Genomic DNA, 18,287 nt, shown 5'->3' on the forward strand with positions numbered 1-18,287 from the left:
TGAGATCATTAGTGAAGCTGAGTGATTCTCGAAGCCGAGTGGACGGTTTATGTGCTAGGGGTCGATTTATGGGTGTTGATGTCAGCTATAGGGTGGCCGGAAGGTTTGATTCTGTTTAATATCTCTTTCAAGCTCAGAAAATGTTTAATTAATTCGAAAGGGTTCTATTTTGTTGGGGCTTTTATTACCCACTGTGATCCCATTGAAGGGGTCCTCCCCCACTTCCTGTCCATGTGACACCCTTACAAGAAATGCTGGGTGCAGTTGTCACTAGGACAGCAATAAAAGTTCTAGAACACCCCAACAGCACTGAAATAGTGGACCCATAAAATAAATGACATTGCTTCTTGGTGTAACAGGAAGTAAAGAGCAATGGCTTTAATAGGGACACATACAGCAGAGACTCTAACCTTTCCTCCAGGCCCACCATCAGAAATTTCTGGGCCCCATACTAGGTAAATTTCCTGCCCCCCACTTCCATGTTTAAAAGTTTCTGCTTTTCGAAAATCAAACTATTTAATAGGGTCCTGGTACAAAAGTACCCCTTGTCCCCTCCCTATCCAATTTCTGTGCATCCTTTTATATTTATGTCAAGAACAAGCCATAATGACAAGTCCCATATATCTATCTACATGAAGGTCTAAATCTATAAACCGAAGTTAGTCTCAGCAAAATCTATAGATCAGCTATATGCAGATCTTCTCCCTGCCCCTTTCCCTCATAAGTAACCTTATTGGCTCCTAATGTGACGGGCATCCTCACTAACCAATAGGAAGGTTCAGGAGGTGGGAGTTAAATAGATCTGAGTATAACGTCAGCTGCCTCCTATCTCTGGACCCCCCACATGCAGCCCCTCAATCCAAATTTTTGTACTGAAGATTTCCTTTTATGAGTAAAGACTTTATCAAGTAAATATAACAGAGACTGTTGATCCAGAGAACATCCGATTGTCTCATTGAATCAGGAAGTAATTTTTTCCCCCGTTGGAAAAAATTGTACCAGGGTTTTTTTTTGTCTTCCTCCATATGTTTTTTTTCCTAGTGGTTGAACTTGATGGGTTTATGTCTTTTTTCAACCTAAATATGTAACTATGAGAATTCAATCTTCATCTTCCAAATCATGGAATATATAATGCTTTATTTAAAAGAGCACTCAAAACCCATTTTTTCAAACTTAGTCTTCTTCTGTCTTTTGAAATCCTAATTCCCACTTCTCCTCCTGTGTCACTGTCTGTATCTGTTTGTCATTTGCAACCCTATTTAATGTACAGCGCTGCGTAATATGTTGGCGCTATATAAATCCTGTTTAATAATATTATTATACTTTGTATGCGTTAAAGAAAGGAATAATTTTTTTTCTTTGAAATGGAAACGTTGGCTGAGGACGAGCTGTAAAGTTATCTTTGAAGGAGATAAAAAGAGAACCTCATTCATGCTAGCTTGCCGTGGCTCTCGTTCCCACCTGATAATAATTCTAATTGCAGCTTCCTGTTGGGAGCGCTCTGGAATTTTCTGCACGTCGTGATGGTATAGGCCCTGTTATCTCCGCATTCACGACCATCCACACACTCAGCAGCCCCTGTTCCTCACATCCCACTGAGTCCTCCAGAATCCGAGAACATTGTATGAACAAGAGAAAAAAGTCTGACAGTGCGAGGTGCGCTGGGGATTTTCAATGTAATCTCTTTTTAGGTAACTTGAGGCGTCAAATAACTGACAGTACTGGGAAAAAAATCTGAGCATTTTTGTATAATCATTTCTTGGTCTCCAGATATTTATGTGAATGTGATCAGCCTAAAGTGAATCTGTCATCAGCCTGCCGCCCTGGCACTAAGTCACCCTTCTTACCCCCAAAACATTTTATTACCACTGTCTGTGTTGCTGTTCCTGTACTGGTCAAACAACATTTTCACCAGGCAGGAAGTGACGTAATCCAATGGAGCCTCAGACTGCACAAATACCTGATTGGACTTTGAATACCTCCCTATTCTATCCATAAAGTATCCATAGGATAAAAGCCTGACTTTTATATATTTGTGATTACAGGTAGTCCCTGGGTTACATACAAGATAGGAACTGTAGGTTTGTTCTTATGTTGAGTTTGTATGTAAGTTGGAACAGGTACATTATTTTAATAAATGCAATTAGGACAGATGTTTGTCTCAACATATTATTAGGTAGCGTGGTGTCACTTACTGTATAAAATCCTCACTGTGAGTTAATCCCAAACAAAGCAAAAAAAAACATTATGGAGCCTAGACATTCATTAACTTCTGGAGCAAGCTGTGCTTTGATATGCAAAAAGAAACAGCTGCAGAGTTTGTCTTGGACATTAATGAGTTACAAGATCAGCTCTGCTCTTAAGATCACCCACAACCTCAGCTGTGTTTAGCTAAAGATTTCTTCTGCAAGTCATGCAAACTGCCCCCTCCACCCCATCAAGCCTCCGTCCTGCATATGAGCAAGCAGGGAAGCCCCGTTCTTATCTAGGAGTCGTCTGTTTGCCGGATGTCCTTAACTTGGGGACTACCTGTATAATGGAATGGTTGACACCATCGCCCCTCTGCTGCCTCATGTGACGTCAAAAAATACCAAACAAATAAATAAAAAAAAGGGAGAAGGGGAAGAATGAGTTGGGAAAACCAATGGGTCAACAGGGGATTGAAAACGGAAAAAATTAAAATATTACAACAATTAAACAAACTCACTTATAAGGTGAATAGGATCAACATTATATGCAAATTATTTATATAAATATATTTTATATATCCTAGGTTCTGAATCCCAGATTCTGCATATAAAATCAATAAATAAAATACATTTTAACAATTTTTTACAGAAGCACGGCAAAGTCTCTTTCTTAAAGGAGTTACACAGAATGGCACCTGGCTTTGAAAGGTACAGCTGGGTGCCTCCATGCACCCAGTATATTTAAGCCCATCTCAATAACTCGCCGCCTGGGCATTTACCAATGAATCCAGTGGCTTGGCTGGAAGATATGGGGAGGTGAATTTGCCAGCCCCACAGTCCTCTTCATTGTGTTATGCAGTAAGACATTAAAGAGAAATTCAATACCACCCCTATAGCATGGCAAGAGGGTGCCGCCTAAAGTGAGGGTCTCACTTTCACTCAAGGCAGGTACACCTCTGGTAATACATGAACATAACTCCCATCTATATGTGATAGGAAACAAGTGGGAGTTGGGTGGGAAACAAGTTTTTTGTTGTGAACAGAATTTGACACTCACATGTATGTTTTTGGGACCAGGATACCTCTGTCTAGTTTTAAGGTTTTCAAAGCAAATAAAGTTTAGTTTTTATGAAAAGTATTGTGCCCTACAAAAGCCTGTGTTTCTCTCTCTCCTCCGAATTCTCTTGAGATAAGAAACATTATAACATATAGAGTATATAACATATAGAGTATGTAAGGAAATGACAGTCCAGCCATGCCCCTAATACATAAATCATACATGATTAATATGCCAAAATGTTTGATAAAGCCATAGGTGCCCTCCTTCACCACTACTTGTCCTTTATAGTGTCTTTGCAAAATAAGAAATGGAATAATTCAGAGGTTGGAAGTAATGTTTGGGAGTGTAACTTTTTGCAAATTTTTAGTTTTATAAGAATACATTTATACAAAGGTCTTTACATCAGACCAAAAAGAAGGACAGTTGTGAAGGAAAGAGGGATCTGGTGGGGGACAGTTGGGATCTCTGGGTTCTATTTATATAACAGGGAATCTGACATCCCCTGGTGGGAATCAATTACTGCCATTGAAACTCATGGACCGAAAATATTCCTACCAGGCAATGTTTGAGAGAATATCGGATTCCCTGTTTGATATCTATGAGTGTGTTCTGTATGGTATAATAGGGACAATGTCACGAGTCCCATGATAGGATGATACCCATAGGGTGCAGCGCATGTCTGAAGGACATCGGAGCCAAATTCAGAACTTTAAGCTATCAAATGAGTCAATCGCAGCCGAGACTTTTATCTGTTCACATGTAACTGCTTTCTTATTATTTGATTTTCATTAGATTTTCCAAGGTATAAAGCACAACTTACAAATCAAGGTCAAACATCACATAACTCGGCACATAAAAAGAAAAGACAGTCAAAGGGAATGACTTTAAAAAAAAAGTGGGAGGAGGTGGAAACAATCTGTGAGCTGACATTCACAGTCATAAATAAGCATATGCAACCCATAAAGAATGCAAAGGTGGGTGTTTATATTGAGATATTGCTTCTAGTATCATATATATATTTATATATATATATAAATACATATATACACACATCACAGATATATGTTGAGGGGCTTCAGGATTTGTGTTCAATGCTGAGAAAATTAACTTTTTGCACAATTTTTCTGCTTTTGGTCCTGCAGATGGGAGGCTTTGCAGAGTTTTAGATGGGTAAAGCCTTCATTTATCGCTCCTCATCTGGTAGCCATACCTCAAAATTAGTCTTAGCTGTCAACAGACCCTTATTTATGGGATCCAGATGATGCTCAGGGATCTCTCACTCCATGCCATGAAATCCTGCTGCAGGGTGAAAAGGCTGATGGCTGACTCAACACTAAAAAGGTACAAGTGGTGCATGTGTTGGGGAACCCATTAGGGGACATTCTGTTAGCCACAATCTGACCTGAGTTAAAAGCCCAGAAGAGTACATGTTTTGTCTTCAATGATGGACTTGTATGAAGTCCCTCTGCAATAAAATGTAATTTATTGTGGCCTTGCTGAATAAAAGTGCGGGACAAACCTGCTTAAATTGTTTTTAGGTGTCCCTGTCTCATGCATGGTTTAGTGCTGCCAATGCCGTTCCCAGTACACATCACAGATTAATTCTATACAGATTAAAATATTCAAGGAAACATTCATGTATTAGCATGCCAGACCAAGGAGTCCTCTTTTCACAGCCTATATATCTTTTCCTTCTTTTTTAAGTTAAAGTATTCTGTATTTTTGAGTTGTTTATCATGGGTATTTGCTCTTAAATTATTTTTTTTGTGCATTATTGTTGGCCCTCAGTAGATGGTGCTGTGTCCCTTTGTTATAGATTGTCTTTGACAGCTCTGATCTGTCAAACCAGAGACAAGTGCAGGCTCCAGGGCATGCCACTAGGTGTCACCCAAATAGAAACCTAGATTATTTTTCTAACATCACTTTGAGGGCAAACTCATTTTGGTTTATACTTGAGTATATCCATTTGTTGAATATATACCTTAAGTATGTGCCTGGAGTTCAGCTTAAGATTGTTTTGATGGTTGTGAAGTGTAGTTGGCTTTAAAGGTCTGATGGGATTTATGAAAATTCCAATTCTTTTTTTATTTACAGAAAATAAATGTTATTGCTATTTAAATATAATAAAAATGCAAAATGATAAAAAAGAACAAATTAAATAACCTTAAATGTTCTATATAAACCTTCTAAAGAATAAAGGTATCATTTTTTTGTAAAACTATATTGCCAAAACCCATTCCTATCCGCAGTCTGTCCTAATGCCCACTCCTGTTATATTTTGGGTCTGTGTACCCCAGGGTTAATTGTCACTGGCAGGCTTGTATCATCTAGGGATGAATTCATTTTTCTTGGTCCTCATTTATTTTATTAAACGATCCGAGCAAGGTAAATGTCAGGCGACTTTCAGGAGAAAACAAATTTGATCAACTATCGAGGTAGCAGTAATGTGACGGAGAAATGTCACCCTTAAGAGAAAATCATTCACTGAGCCCGCAGTGGATGGCAGAGTGTATTAGGAAATGAATCTGCCACACTCTACATTAGAAATCCAGGGAAGGAGAGAGGAATTCTGCTTCTACTTAGACACAGCATTGAGCTATTGCTGCCTATATACACATCACATGCTGAACCATCAGCAAAGAAATATAGTTTAGAGTGGAAAAGAGACTGTTATGTGTTGATGGGTAAATTTCCGGGAAAGGGGCATTTAATTGGGGGTAGGGGCAAGTGGGCACTGGATTCTTTTATGTCAGTAAGACCTCCCTATGGGCCTGAGATTGGAGGGTTTATAATATGAGACATTGAGGGTTTTAATACTTTGAACAGACAGGAGCACTGGAGATACCACATAAGTGAGCTGTTGATGCTTTACCGTCCAATCAGCAAGTTGGGGCAGGACCGTGACCAAACTGTTTTACATAATCCTGGAGAGAAGTGAGGTCAGCGACCAGGCTATGCAGTCTGATAGGTTTGTCTGGACCTGAAAATTTGTTGAACCAAAATCCAAATATTTGGGGGCTAAGAGATTTGTACATATAAGAATTTCAACTCTGCATTTAGCTGTTTGGAAGACTTTAGCTTTAAACCTGGGTACAGAAATGGCTTATGGCAGCATGGAGCCCAGGTTTTGATATACTGGAAAATATCCAGACAAATTTAAAGTGTTTGTCTTAGTCAAATATTGCAGCCTGTTAGTTTTAAAGCACTAAGGTGGTTTGCCACACTATTAATACTTCTAGGAACAGAATCAGTTTTGAAATACGAATCTGAAAGGGTGAAACTTCTGTGTGGTTATTGCTGAAAGGCAGATTCCTGTGAGTAGAAAATTTCTTTGATGTACAAAGAGGCAAAGATAAGCTCCTAATTGATGTGTACACAAACCAGGAAGACTGCAGTGACAAGTGAATTGACTGTATGCAACAAAATGCTTAGTTTTTAGAAAAGCACAGTTCTTCTTCTGAAGTATATGACAAGATATGACCTAACCATGCTATACGGCTGCTCTCAACACTATTGTACTGTAGACTGTGTGTGAGTTTGTTGTATTTGATACATACCTGTAACACACACACATTTTAAACAGCTTGTAAGTTCCTGTAGTAAGACGACAACACTATCTCTGCTACACTGGAATCCCAAGCAGTGTTGTCAGCCCTGTCCTGTTCTCCTATGTGGGCTCCCCTCATATTATAGGGAGATAAGGTAGGAGACATGTCTGTAGTCCAGCAGAGGAGAACTCAACTAGGGCTGACAACACTGTTTAGGTTTTCAGAGCAGAGTTGTCAAGATGTAAGAAACAAACTGGATTTCTGGCAGGTCAGCAGGTATTTTTCTAAACTTGAAACATTTTTAAAGAGACCAGACATGGTGCAATGTCCAGAGATATAATGAGTATGTGAATTTATTGTGTTACAGTTTATATAATGAGCATCTAATTATAATCCTTTATGCTGATACAATACAAAGCATCCATGTGCCAAGCAGTATCAATCCCTCACTTCCATAGATGCCCCTTACAAAGCTACCCCCCCCCCCCCATACTGTCATCCGCTGACCCGCCAATGTTCTGTGATTTTATTACAAACTCCACACAGAGACAAGCTCTCCAGCAGCCGGTTAGGAGTTGTGCAGTTTAATAATTTAGAAACAATTACAGCGGGTTTAATGGGAATTAATGGTGCTTCCTTAAGTTCAGAACATTTAATTAGAGCAAAACTTTCAATCAATGAAAATGAAAGATGGCAGATCTAAGCGGGGGTGGGGGGCCCAGTAATAAAAAAAAACTCAATTATAATTCCTGATTAGATTTGCTTTTAAAGCCGCTAAGTAAATTGGAATGACGTGTTTATTGTTTTTGCATTTTGCAGGTTTCTAGGAGAAGCTTAGTGCAGGAGGTGAAAAGTTTGGATTGGTGATTCACCACTGATGATCCCACTTTCGGCACCATAGTGATTGCTACAACACATCACTTTCTTATACCATAACTGACCAGCAGAAGATGGATTTTGTCATCAGCTGCCTACCTGGTGGATCCGCTGACCATTAGATTATGAAAGTTGTCATCAGCAGCCTACCTGGCGGGTCAGCTGGCTTCCAAGTCCTGGCCATTGCATGCAATGCAGTTCTCTCAATTAGTGGACCTTATCCAACAGGTTTAATCAGGGACTGATAAATAAATTCAGTGCAATCAATGCTGTGACCACTCATAAATGTAACACTCATTGCTCAATGAAAATCTACCAAATGATTTCTATCCATATTAGGGTTGTTTAATGCAGCACTGGGTTACTTGAATCCCTACCTGGTACCCCGTCTATATAGGGATCATCTGGTTCTTTGTGTTAGCAGCAGATGTTTGTGTTAAATGGGTATTAAATGCATTATCATACAAGTCTATAGAAATACAAAATTATATTGAACCCGGTCAAATGTAGGTCTGGAGAAGGTGAATTGAAGGTCAGATGCACCAGTCAATGAATTGTGAAGTATCTTAGATGCGTCTCATCTGATGCCATTGTCGCCTACTCAAACCCTTGCTGTTACCTTAATCAGGCTTTTTGTGCATCTGAGTTAAAGCAGACCTTGAACCCCTGGGATATGTAAGGTAGGTATCCCAGGAGGCAGTGGGAGGACAAACTGCACCTCATCCTCCCCCAGGTGAGAATAGAGGAAGTGGAATAGGTGCTGTAGTACAGTCAATGTTTAGTAAGAAGAAGGGAGAATTTGGTCATGTTTAGACTGGCGGTGAGGTTGTAGTGTGGTTGCGGTGCTGCTTCTAGTTCCTCACTCCAGTGAACCACTGCCTATCGGTGGCAGCACAATAGAGTGAATGGGGGGGGGGGGGGGGGGTAAAGAACCAACACTGCAGTACCAGCCATCTGGAGCCACATTGGATCACTTGCTCCCACCCCCAGGTCTGAACTGGCCCTCAAGGTCAGTTTCAATGGCCCCATTGTATGTGCTGTTCAAACTCAACTGCAACTAAATGAACCCTGGGATTGGATATGCATCAGACCCGCATTACAATGCATGGTAACACCCTACATGCATTGCAATTGTTAATACAAAAAAAAATATCATGCACTTCTTTTCATGCATTGCCATGTGTTAGTCAGCTCATGACATAAAGGGCTTCCTTTCTCCAATACACAATGGCAAACTGCACAATGCACAGCCATGCAGCCTTACTACTGCCACACATAGTTCTGGGTACCTGGGCATGCTGGGATTAGTGGTCATTTTATTTCTGCATCCTTTGCAGCATCTGTTATTCTAAAAGAGGCTACACAGCAGCATTCATGGAGTTAATTGCTTTATCCGTGACCCCGGATGTGGCCCATTTTTCTGGGCTGGAGGAAGTGGGGTCTAGGTGCTCAGACAAAGGCGCCATTTACTGCTGTGTGCACACTGATCAGAGCTGAACTGACATAGCAGGAAAGTTAATGATGTGTGCTGGGAAGGGACAGAGAATCCTACATCAGCCAAGACGAGATTATCTGGCTGCGTCGATGTTAACCCTTCTTCTAATTCATTAGAGATCTCCTCTCTCTCTCTCTCTCTCTCTCTCTCTCTCTCTCTCTCTCTCTCTCTCTCTNCTCTCTCTCTCTCTCTCTCTCTCTCTCTCTCTCTCTCTCTCTCTCTCTCTGTGCAAGGAAAGCCGTTAGAGCTCAAATGATAAAGGAAATGTAAATCCTAAATAAATGGCATTTTGTTTGATAAAGCGATTGATATAATAAACAATTCTCTTAATAAAATATTTGATTATTTTTGGTGCAAATTGATTGGTGCTAAATGGCTGCACTCAATATAGACTTTTTTCATGGCGGATTTCCGAATAGTGCAAACCATGGATCATGCCTGTGCAGACCTAATTGGAAGTCTATGTGGCAGGGTGACAACCAGGAGTAAAATTAGGTGACAAGGGTTAGGTGTTGTCACCTATACGAGAAAATGCCTGACCAAGAATGTTTATAGTAGGATTTCCAAGTATTATTTAAAACAAATCTGCAGATTCCAACAGTCTATTCTTTCCTGTTCTAGAAACAATGGGTAAGCGGTTACAGTCTGACATGCATTAAAAGGGAGCACTGTGATCAACAAATTTGGGCTCAATAATGATAGTCCGGGCTGCTGCTGCCAGCATGTCTCTGGGTCCTAGCAATATTCCACTCAGATATTATTATTATTACACAGTATTTATATAGCACCGACAAAGTACGCAGCACTGTACAAAGTCCATAGACATATCACTAACTGTCCCTCAATGGGGCTCACCATCTAATGTCCCTACCATACCCATATGTCTTTAACACAGTCTAAGGACATTTTTTTAGGGGGAAGCCAATTAACCTAACCATGTTTTTGGGATGTGGGAGGAAATCAGAATACTCGGAGGAAACCCACACAAACAACCCGCAAATTCCATGCAGATAGATTCCTGGCTGAGATTCAAACCCGGGACCTAGCGTTCCAAAAGGGCAGAGTGCTAACCTCTGAGCCACTGCTGCCCATCACAATTTTCTTGAATCCTGTGATTGTTTCTTTCTAAAAATCCCTTGTTTTTCTGCATATTCCTATATGGGATTTATAAATATAACCAGAAGGCATATTCCATATGTACCATCCCCTGAGGAAGCCAATAATGCGAAACACGTCAGGACCATTAAGACCGGGAATCCTCCCTTGGATCATGAATTCTGAACCCTCTTATTTGGGACTCAATAAAGATACTCTCAGTTTTACAGCTTAAAGAGACCCAGCTCAGATAAGACAAAGGGCAGTATAGTCTCCTCTCTAATGGCCCATGTTCTATATACCCTGGGTCCAACTCAATGGCCTCCATCACTGATTTCAGCATTTACTACTTCCTGGAGTGTCTGACGTCTGTGTTTCCCGCTGTATATTGGGGCTTCTTCCTTCTACTCCCTGAATCAATAAAGAATTCATCAATGGCATAGAAGTCACAAGAAGGAACCAGAGCTCTAATGGAGGCCAACAGTTGCATTTGCATTTATCATGCCAAGTCAACTTTAATGTTTAATGGATATACCGTGCTTAACTGTAGGTGTGCAAAAGAGTCAAAAAAGAGGGACTCAAGAAAGTTTAAACAAGTTTATGGTGGAATTCTGCTTTCTTTTTAGTGTATAGTCAGGTGAATGTTGCCAAAGCACCGGTCACATGGTTTATTGACCTGCCGGGAATCATTGGCATGTCGTATGACCAAGCCTTGGAAGAATGGCCTAATATCTCAGAAATAAATGCTGATCTTACACAGTGGATCCGAGAATAAAGCTGTAGAAATGTGTCCGTCCTGATTTTCTCCTGAGAAATGTCGTAGGAGATAGGACACACTATGGAACATTTCGATTCATTGAGTAAACATTTGGTTCTGAGATGATCTCATGTGTCGGGATAGGATGGGTAAATTGGACATCTGAGCGGTATTGAGCAGTTCTGACACTAATGTGAATTGATGATTAAAACCGAACAACATCTGGAAACTTAGCATTCCTTACATCTGTTCTACACAGAGACTGAATGCTAATACAGAGAGCGACCCGAAACAACTGTATAGAGAATTTCATTGTATGTGTTCAGAAGAAAAACATATTCACACATGCACATTTCCCCATGTTTTGTCTCTTTACAAATGCTGCAAGCACAGATTCATACCTGTTGATCTGGCAGAGACTTGGTGAGATTCTCAGTGAGCTGACAACGCTGACTTTGGTGCATTAAAAAGTGTTGTCAGCCCTGATCGGTTCTGCTATGATGGGCAGAAGTATACCTGGTCCTCTCCTTATCTACATAACATAAGGAAGAGCTGTGCTGTAGTTCACCAGGGGAGGACTCAGGCAAGGTTTATAACACTGGGGTAAGCTGGTAAACCATAAATTCAGGTGCCAGTTGTCAAGCTGCCATGTGAAAAATGTCCTGGACTTTAATCAAGCTTCCATTATATATATATTAAAAGATTGTCCTCCTCAATTCTGCAGACACCCCAATTTTGTTGCACTGCTAACTGATGTCTAAAGTCTCTGGAGCCAATCAAAGCAGCTGCTACCGGAATGATCCCTGCAACAAAACCCCTGTGTGCCAGGTAGATGAAGTGTGCCAGGCCATGGTGGGTCTTGTAGTGGCAAGGCTGCAGGAATCCCACAAACCCCTCCATGCTATAATTTGACATTTCCTTTCTGTGTTAGAGCCAAGGCTAGTAAATCAGGGAACTGATCGGGGTCCCAGGGCTACAATTGAATGCAGCTGGAATGCTGTGATTTGGGTTCCCCACTTCATATTCACCTAGGGCCTCATTTCCTTTAAATCGGTCCCTGGTTGTAGGGAATATGCTTAAGGAAATCCAGAAACACTCTGAAGTAAGTATATTTCAGCAGGAATTGTGAAGGTATATAAGTGAATGTAGGGACATTAGAAGGTAAGCTTTTAATCCTAAAGGCGCTAAGAACTATGTTGGCAGCCATTAAATTATATATTTTATTGTTGTCATACAGTAGCTCAGTTTAAAACCTAAATCCAACCCTAAGTTTGGAACTGCAGGGTGAAACAACAGGTTCACTTTAGTGTGGGCCCTACCAGCGCACACTCATTATCCTTCTGCCTTCATGTCAATCTGCTGAGCCTCCGGGTGCCATGACTTGAAGGGTGCACAGTGCCCATGTGGCAGCTTTGTGTGCCAAGGAGGAATGTGCAGGGGGTAACAAGCACTTGGGTAAACCAAAGGCCATTCCTGACCTCCCCTTAAAAATACTGCCTGCCTGGCTCCACTATGCAAGGATGGTGACCCAGAACAGATCAGAGGAGTAAAGTCCAAATCAGTGACTCGTTAGATAACGCTGTTGGATCAGCAGACAGCCAAGTAATAGATATGCAGAAAGGCACAAAAACAAAGACAACCTACATACTGGCTCACAACAAGTTCCTTAATTTTAGGCTGGTTGGAGGTTATAGGTTCATTTTGGGGATTGAGTTTATGGTAAGGTTAGATTCTGGGCTGGACCATCATTATGTTCAGACACAATATAATCATTTGTTTAGGTGTAATAATCATATAACTCAGACAATGCCAAATAAAACCCCATGCTAACCACAGACACACCCGGAATGTGCAGAACCATATAAACTCAGCTGCATGGCAGCATTAGAGAGAATGTATCAGACAACACGTCAGTTCCAAACCACACCAGCAACCAGAGAATCCCTGATTTCCCCAGACCCTTCAATCCTGAGATGTTACAGCACAATGACTGGAGATATACAATGATCAGCCATAGAATAGGTGGTTACATTGGTGATCTGGTTACAATGGCACCTGAGCAAGTGAATGATCAGTTCTTGAAGGACAAATGAGAAATGGAAAAATCTGAGGACATTTAGAAAAGACTTTTGAGATGGGGAGACAACTGAAAACAGAAGGTCTCGTACAGTGTTCATGGTTTGCATTGGTTGGCACCTTAAAAATGGTCCAAGGAGGGACAACCGCAGTGCACATTGGTGCACATAGAGCAGATTTTTACATGTTTGGTCCCACAGATAAGCTACTGTAGCACAAATTGCAGATAAACTTAATTCTGGCTATTACAGAAAGGTGTGGGAACACAAAGTGTATTGCAGCTTACAGAACTGGATGGACCAGGGAAGAAGGTGGCCTGGTCTGATAGGTTGTGTTCTCTTTATAGTCATGGTGGCTCAGTGGTTAGCCCTCTGACCTTGGGTCCCAGGTTCGAATCTTAGCTAGGACAATTTTCATTTAGAGTACATGAAGAGGATAAGTTGCAATGCTATGATCCAGAATCTATAGTATCAATATATAGTATATGGGCAGCACGGTGGCTTAGAGGTAGCACTCTTGCAGCGCTGGGTCCCAGGTTCAAATCTCAGCCAGGACACTATCTGCATGGAGTTTGCAGGTTCTCCCCTTGTTTGTGTGGGTTTCCTCCCACATTCCAAAAACATGCAGTTAGGTTAATTGGCTTTTCTAAAAAATTGACCTAAGACTGCATTAAAGACATTTGACAATGGCAGTGACATTAGATTGTGAGCTCCTTTGAGGGACAGCTAGTCACATGACTATGGACTTTGTACAGCACTACATAATATGTTGGCTCTATATTATTATTGTTTAATAATAATAATGGCTGGTTGTAGGTGCATTGTATACACAGGGAAGAGATGGCAGCATGGTGCACTATGGAAAGAAAGACCAGAGGAAGATCTGATGCCAATGTCTTAATACCACGGGACACCTCCAAAGGTCCAGTGGGGTCCATGCCTCAAGAGGTCAGAGTTGCTTTGCCATCACAAGGGTGGCCTGAACTATATCAAGTTTTAATGTTATTGCTGATCAGCGTAGATGGATAACACAGGATACACCTGGTTCAATACAACATGTCAATCATTCACTCCCCCACCAGAGACTCGCACAAAGAATATGAACACATGAGACGGGTTACTTATTATGATGATGGCGTTTCTAGCCTGACCTTCCATCAGTCATATCTGACATTTATGGTTAGTCTACACGGCGCCAGACTTATTCAGGATGAAAAGCAAAAACAACCCAAAGAAACCAATCAGAATTCATCTTCCTTTAACACAATAAAGGTGAATTTGATCGGTTTCTGTTATTTGTATTGTTTTCAATGGCTCCTACCTGCCTAGAAATGGCATTTAGAATTATTCCATCTCTATTTTTGAAATAAAGGAAAAGATCATAAATCCCTTGGCTGATCTATAGAATGCCCATAGGATGGAGTGATCACTAAAGGTGTCTTTGCAGCACTACATGTAATAAAAGAATATTGTTGCATTGGGGAATTGTTTGGATGTAACACAGACAGCACAGAGGATGAGTGACCAGTATGGATGCCGTGCAGCACTCTTGGTTCTAGCCACCAGCAGGGCTCTATCTGCTCATTTTTTTATGGTTTCTGTGTGTTTCTTACCATAATGAAGTTGAATTGCCGGCAGGTTCATTAGAATTTGCTTCATCTGGCTCTGGAGAGTGCGAGCTACGACATTAGGCTGTAAGCTCAATTACTGAAGGCTGTAATAGCTCAGTGACCTCCCCATGGTGGCATGTGTTAGGGCTATTGAAATAATTACATTTAAAATGTCCATTGATGCTGACAATGGAGTAATAGGATAGAAGAATATTGAAATCTCAAAATTCTTTTAGAAAAAAAAAACTTTATTGCTTTCTAAGCCTTCAAAATGAGGTGACACAAACTTATTTAAAGGGAGAGTATCATGATATCATTATAAAGCATGGGGCTGCGGTGGGTAAAAGATGAAGGCTACCTAGTCAATCACCAACAGCTTGTGCCAGGTTATTGGCTCCGCAGGTGGGAAGACAGGGAGAAAGGTGACAGAAACGGTCAGAAATGGCGGCCAGCATTTACCTTGGCAGGCTCACTTTAATGCAATTGACCACACATGGGGCATGCTGATGGGAAAACATACAAAAAGGGAATGGGGTGCCAGTAAAATGATTGTACAATGGAGATTGGGTAAATATTTCCCATGGATTGACTTTTTTCAGTAACCAGGGCTTTAATGCTCCAGGTACACATACCAATTATATCATACATCTACAGTTTCTCATTTTTAGGATTGTAACTTATTGTAAATGACAACTAACTGGGTTTGTGGGTACCCAGCTGCTGTGAAAGTACAAATCCCAGCATTGTTTAAATCAAGTATGTTGGGGTTTGTCTCAGCACCGTATTGGAAGGGTGACTAGGTTGGCCCTAATTTAAAGGACGGGGATTTTAATTTGCCATGATCTGCTGGTGCTGCCATACGTAGACAGGTATCTCCATGCAATCGATTGGTGCTAAGAAACCTGCCCGTCCTCGCTTGAACTGCATGCTGATAGCAAATTGCATGTTCTTTGCTCTTGTGTTCAGTCACAGACATTTTTCCGCATGCAGGAAAATACCTGCGTGGCAATACATTCCTCAAGTTTTCATGATTACCTTTGTCATGGCCATTTGGGAACATTGGATCAGCCCTATCATGGCCATTCGGGAACACTGGATCACCCTAATGTTCATTTGGGATTATTGGGTCAGCCCTATCACTGACAATTAGGAACATTGGATCTGTCTTATCACTGTTTGCGAACACTGGATTGGCCTTATGGTCATTTGGCAATCCTGAACCAGTCCTTTCATGGCCATTTGGGAACATTGGATCAGCCTAATGTTCATTTAGGATTATTGGGTCAGCCCAATCAGTGACATTTAGGAACATTGGATCTGCCTTATGGCCATTTGGGAACACTGAACCAGTCCTATTATGGCTATTTGGGAACATTGGATCAGCCTAATGTTCGTTTAGTTAATATTGGGTCAGCCCAATCACTGCCATTTAGAAACATTGGAACAACCCTATCATGGGCATTTGGGAACATTAGATCAACCTTATCATGGCCGTACATGGAACTTTTTTTTTCCTCTTTTAACCACAAAAAAATATGATAAATGGATAAATGGGTCAGCACAACCTACCAGCATGTTAGATATTAAATCTTTGAGCACAAAAGCAATTTTCATCCTATCTCTTCCAAGTAGGTCTTTGGAGCAAAATGGAGATGGTGCCATGTGGAGAAGGATAGAGAACAGTAATTCTCTATGTATGAAGGTATCTTCAGCACACGGAGGGTGGTGAGATTGTCAGAGCTGCATCTTCCTCTCCCATTATTTTGGGATCTTTTTAAGGTTAGTCCTGTATGCACAGAGCATATGTATGAATAGGGACTACCATCCCTTATGCAGACTACACCATGCACAGCACCTTTCCCCATCTCTACCCCATATTTCATACCAAAGATTTATTGTAGGGGAAGTGTACTGTCACCACCATTGTAAACTGTGCCCAGTAATTCTGACTTGCCCCTGTAAAGTTCTGTCCCTGGATAGTCATAAATAACTACAATAAAATGCCCACATTCAGACCTCTTCATCTATAATGCATATTCTTTTTTGGCCGGAAGCATTTGAAATCCAATACGAATGATACAGATCTATATAATAAAGCAAAAATAATGCGTATTGACTATGTGCAAAGTGCAGTAACCCTTGGCAGCCAATCAGCATGGCTTTTTAACACTAACCGAGCCATGGCTGCTGTAGGGTACAGTGCTGGATACATTGGCTTTGCACATGGCACATGCCCAGTTTAATACATCTGTTGCATGGAGTATTGCGATGTAGCAGTGTGCATGCTATGGATTTGGAAAAAAAGGGGTCCCTTGTAGAAGGGTCTGGGTAGGTTTCCAGATTTACTGAGCCCCTATTTTATTGTTCTGTGCCCTGGCAGGATTTTTCCAGTAGAGGGCAGTCAAAGACCAACTACCCAATGTATTGCCTGGTGCTGGTAAGGGGTAATACCTGTACATGGCATTATACAGCACTCATCTCAGTGCAGCCTTGTCAGACACTGTGTGACTGGCCAGGGTGCAGCAACATAGGTGCCAAGACTGGCATCACAGTGCAATGCCAGGGATGACTTACAAGCTCAGAAGCAAGACATAAGAAGCTTACATCTCATGATTACACCTAGAATGAATTGTTAGCATTAAATCATGTGTAAATCTGGGTACATATCAAGGCATTGGGTAAGTGTAGGGGGTACCCCCTTGATCCATACCTTCTAGGATAAAGTAGACTTTCTCCAGTGCCATGATGAATCCTCTTATAATCCAAATGACTGATAAGCTTTGAGGTGCCCCAGTCCCAAATGCCAGGTTAGAAATCCAAAGTGTGAGGGCATCCCATGCCAAATCCACCCATGGGTATCCAGATAGGTTGTGAAGTGCTGTGTGGTCAGATGGAGAAGATAGCCCTTGTGCCCCTCAGGGTGCCAGAGCCCCAGAAGTGTACCACCACCCCTGGGTAGAGAGAAGGGGTTCTGTGCTGGAGACCTGCAGCCCTGGCAGCACTTCACACGACTGCCCATAGGCACCCAAATCCATCAGGGTAACCCTCCCTGGGTGCCCCCAGACAGAGAGTGGCTCTCAGCTGTGTCCTGGGGGGTGATGCTGGGCTGCCATCCTGCCAGGGAGGAAGAATGATGTCCAGGGTAGGAGGAGGGGGGCAGCAGGAGCTAGAGACTGGAGCTCGGCTGGGTGGGCTCACAGCTCAAATGAAGAGTTGGCAACAAATGTGGCTCATTTAGGATGAGAGGCTGAATGAGATGCCAGTGCGCATGCCTCCTCCTAACTCCATCCAGCGGAGCCAGTGAGAGCTGCTGAGACTCCTATAGAGATGTCTGTCTGTCCAGCCATCCATCTCCAGTCATTCTGTGTCTGCCTGTCCCTGCAGAGTCCCTATGTGCAATGCACAGGGTCTGTCCTTCCCTCCACCACCTGTCCCTGCAGACTCCCTGTGTGCAATGCACAGGGTCTGTCCTTCCCTCCACCATCACCTGTCCCAGCAGAGTCCCTATGTCCAATGCACAGGGTCTATCCTTCCCTCCACCTCCTGTCCCTGCAGAGTCCCTGTGTGCAATGCACAGGGTCT

The 18,287-nt window shown here is 41.8% G+C and overlaps 1 protein-coding gene across 1 annotated transcript in view; it reads right to left on the reverse strand.

The window, feature by feature from the left end:
- NETO2 (neuropilin and tolloid like 2) overlaps positions 1 to 18,176 on the reverse strand; it is a 29,917-nt gene extending 11,741 nt beyond the window's left edge. The window contains exon 1 of the mRNA XM_072422452.1: positions 17,416 to 18,176. Within this exon, the coding sequence (XP_072278553.1) occupies positions 17,416 to 17,449 (34 nt within the window). The 5' untranslated portion in view covers positions 17,450 to 18,176. The remainder of the gene's footprint in view (positions 1 to 17,415) is intronic.
- Between the last annotated feature and the right edge of the window lie 111 nt (positions 18,177 to 18,287).

The sequence above is a fragment of the Pyxicephalus adspersus genome, chromosome 9 (genome assembly GCF_032062135.1).
Source record: "Pyxicephalus adspersus chromosome 9, UCB_Pads_2.0, whole genome shotgun sequence".
Classification (NCBI taxonomy): Eukaryota; Metazoa; Chordata; class Amphibia; order Anura; family Pyxicephalidae; genus Pyxicephalus; species Pyxicephalus adspersus.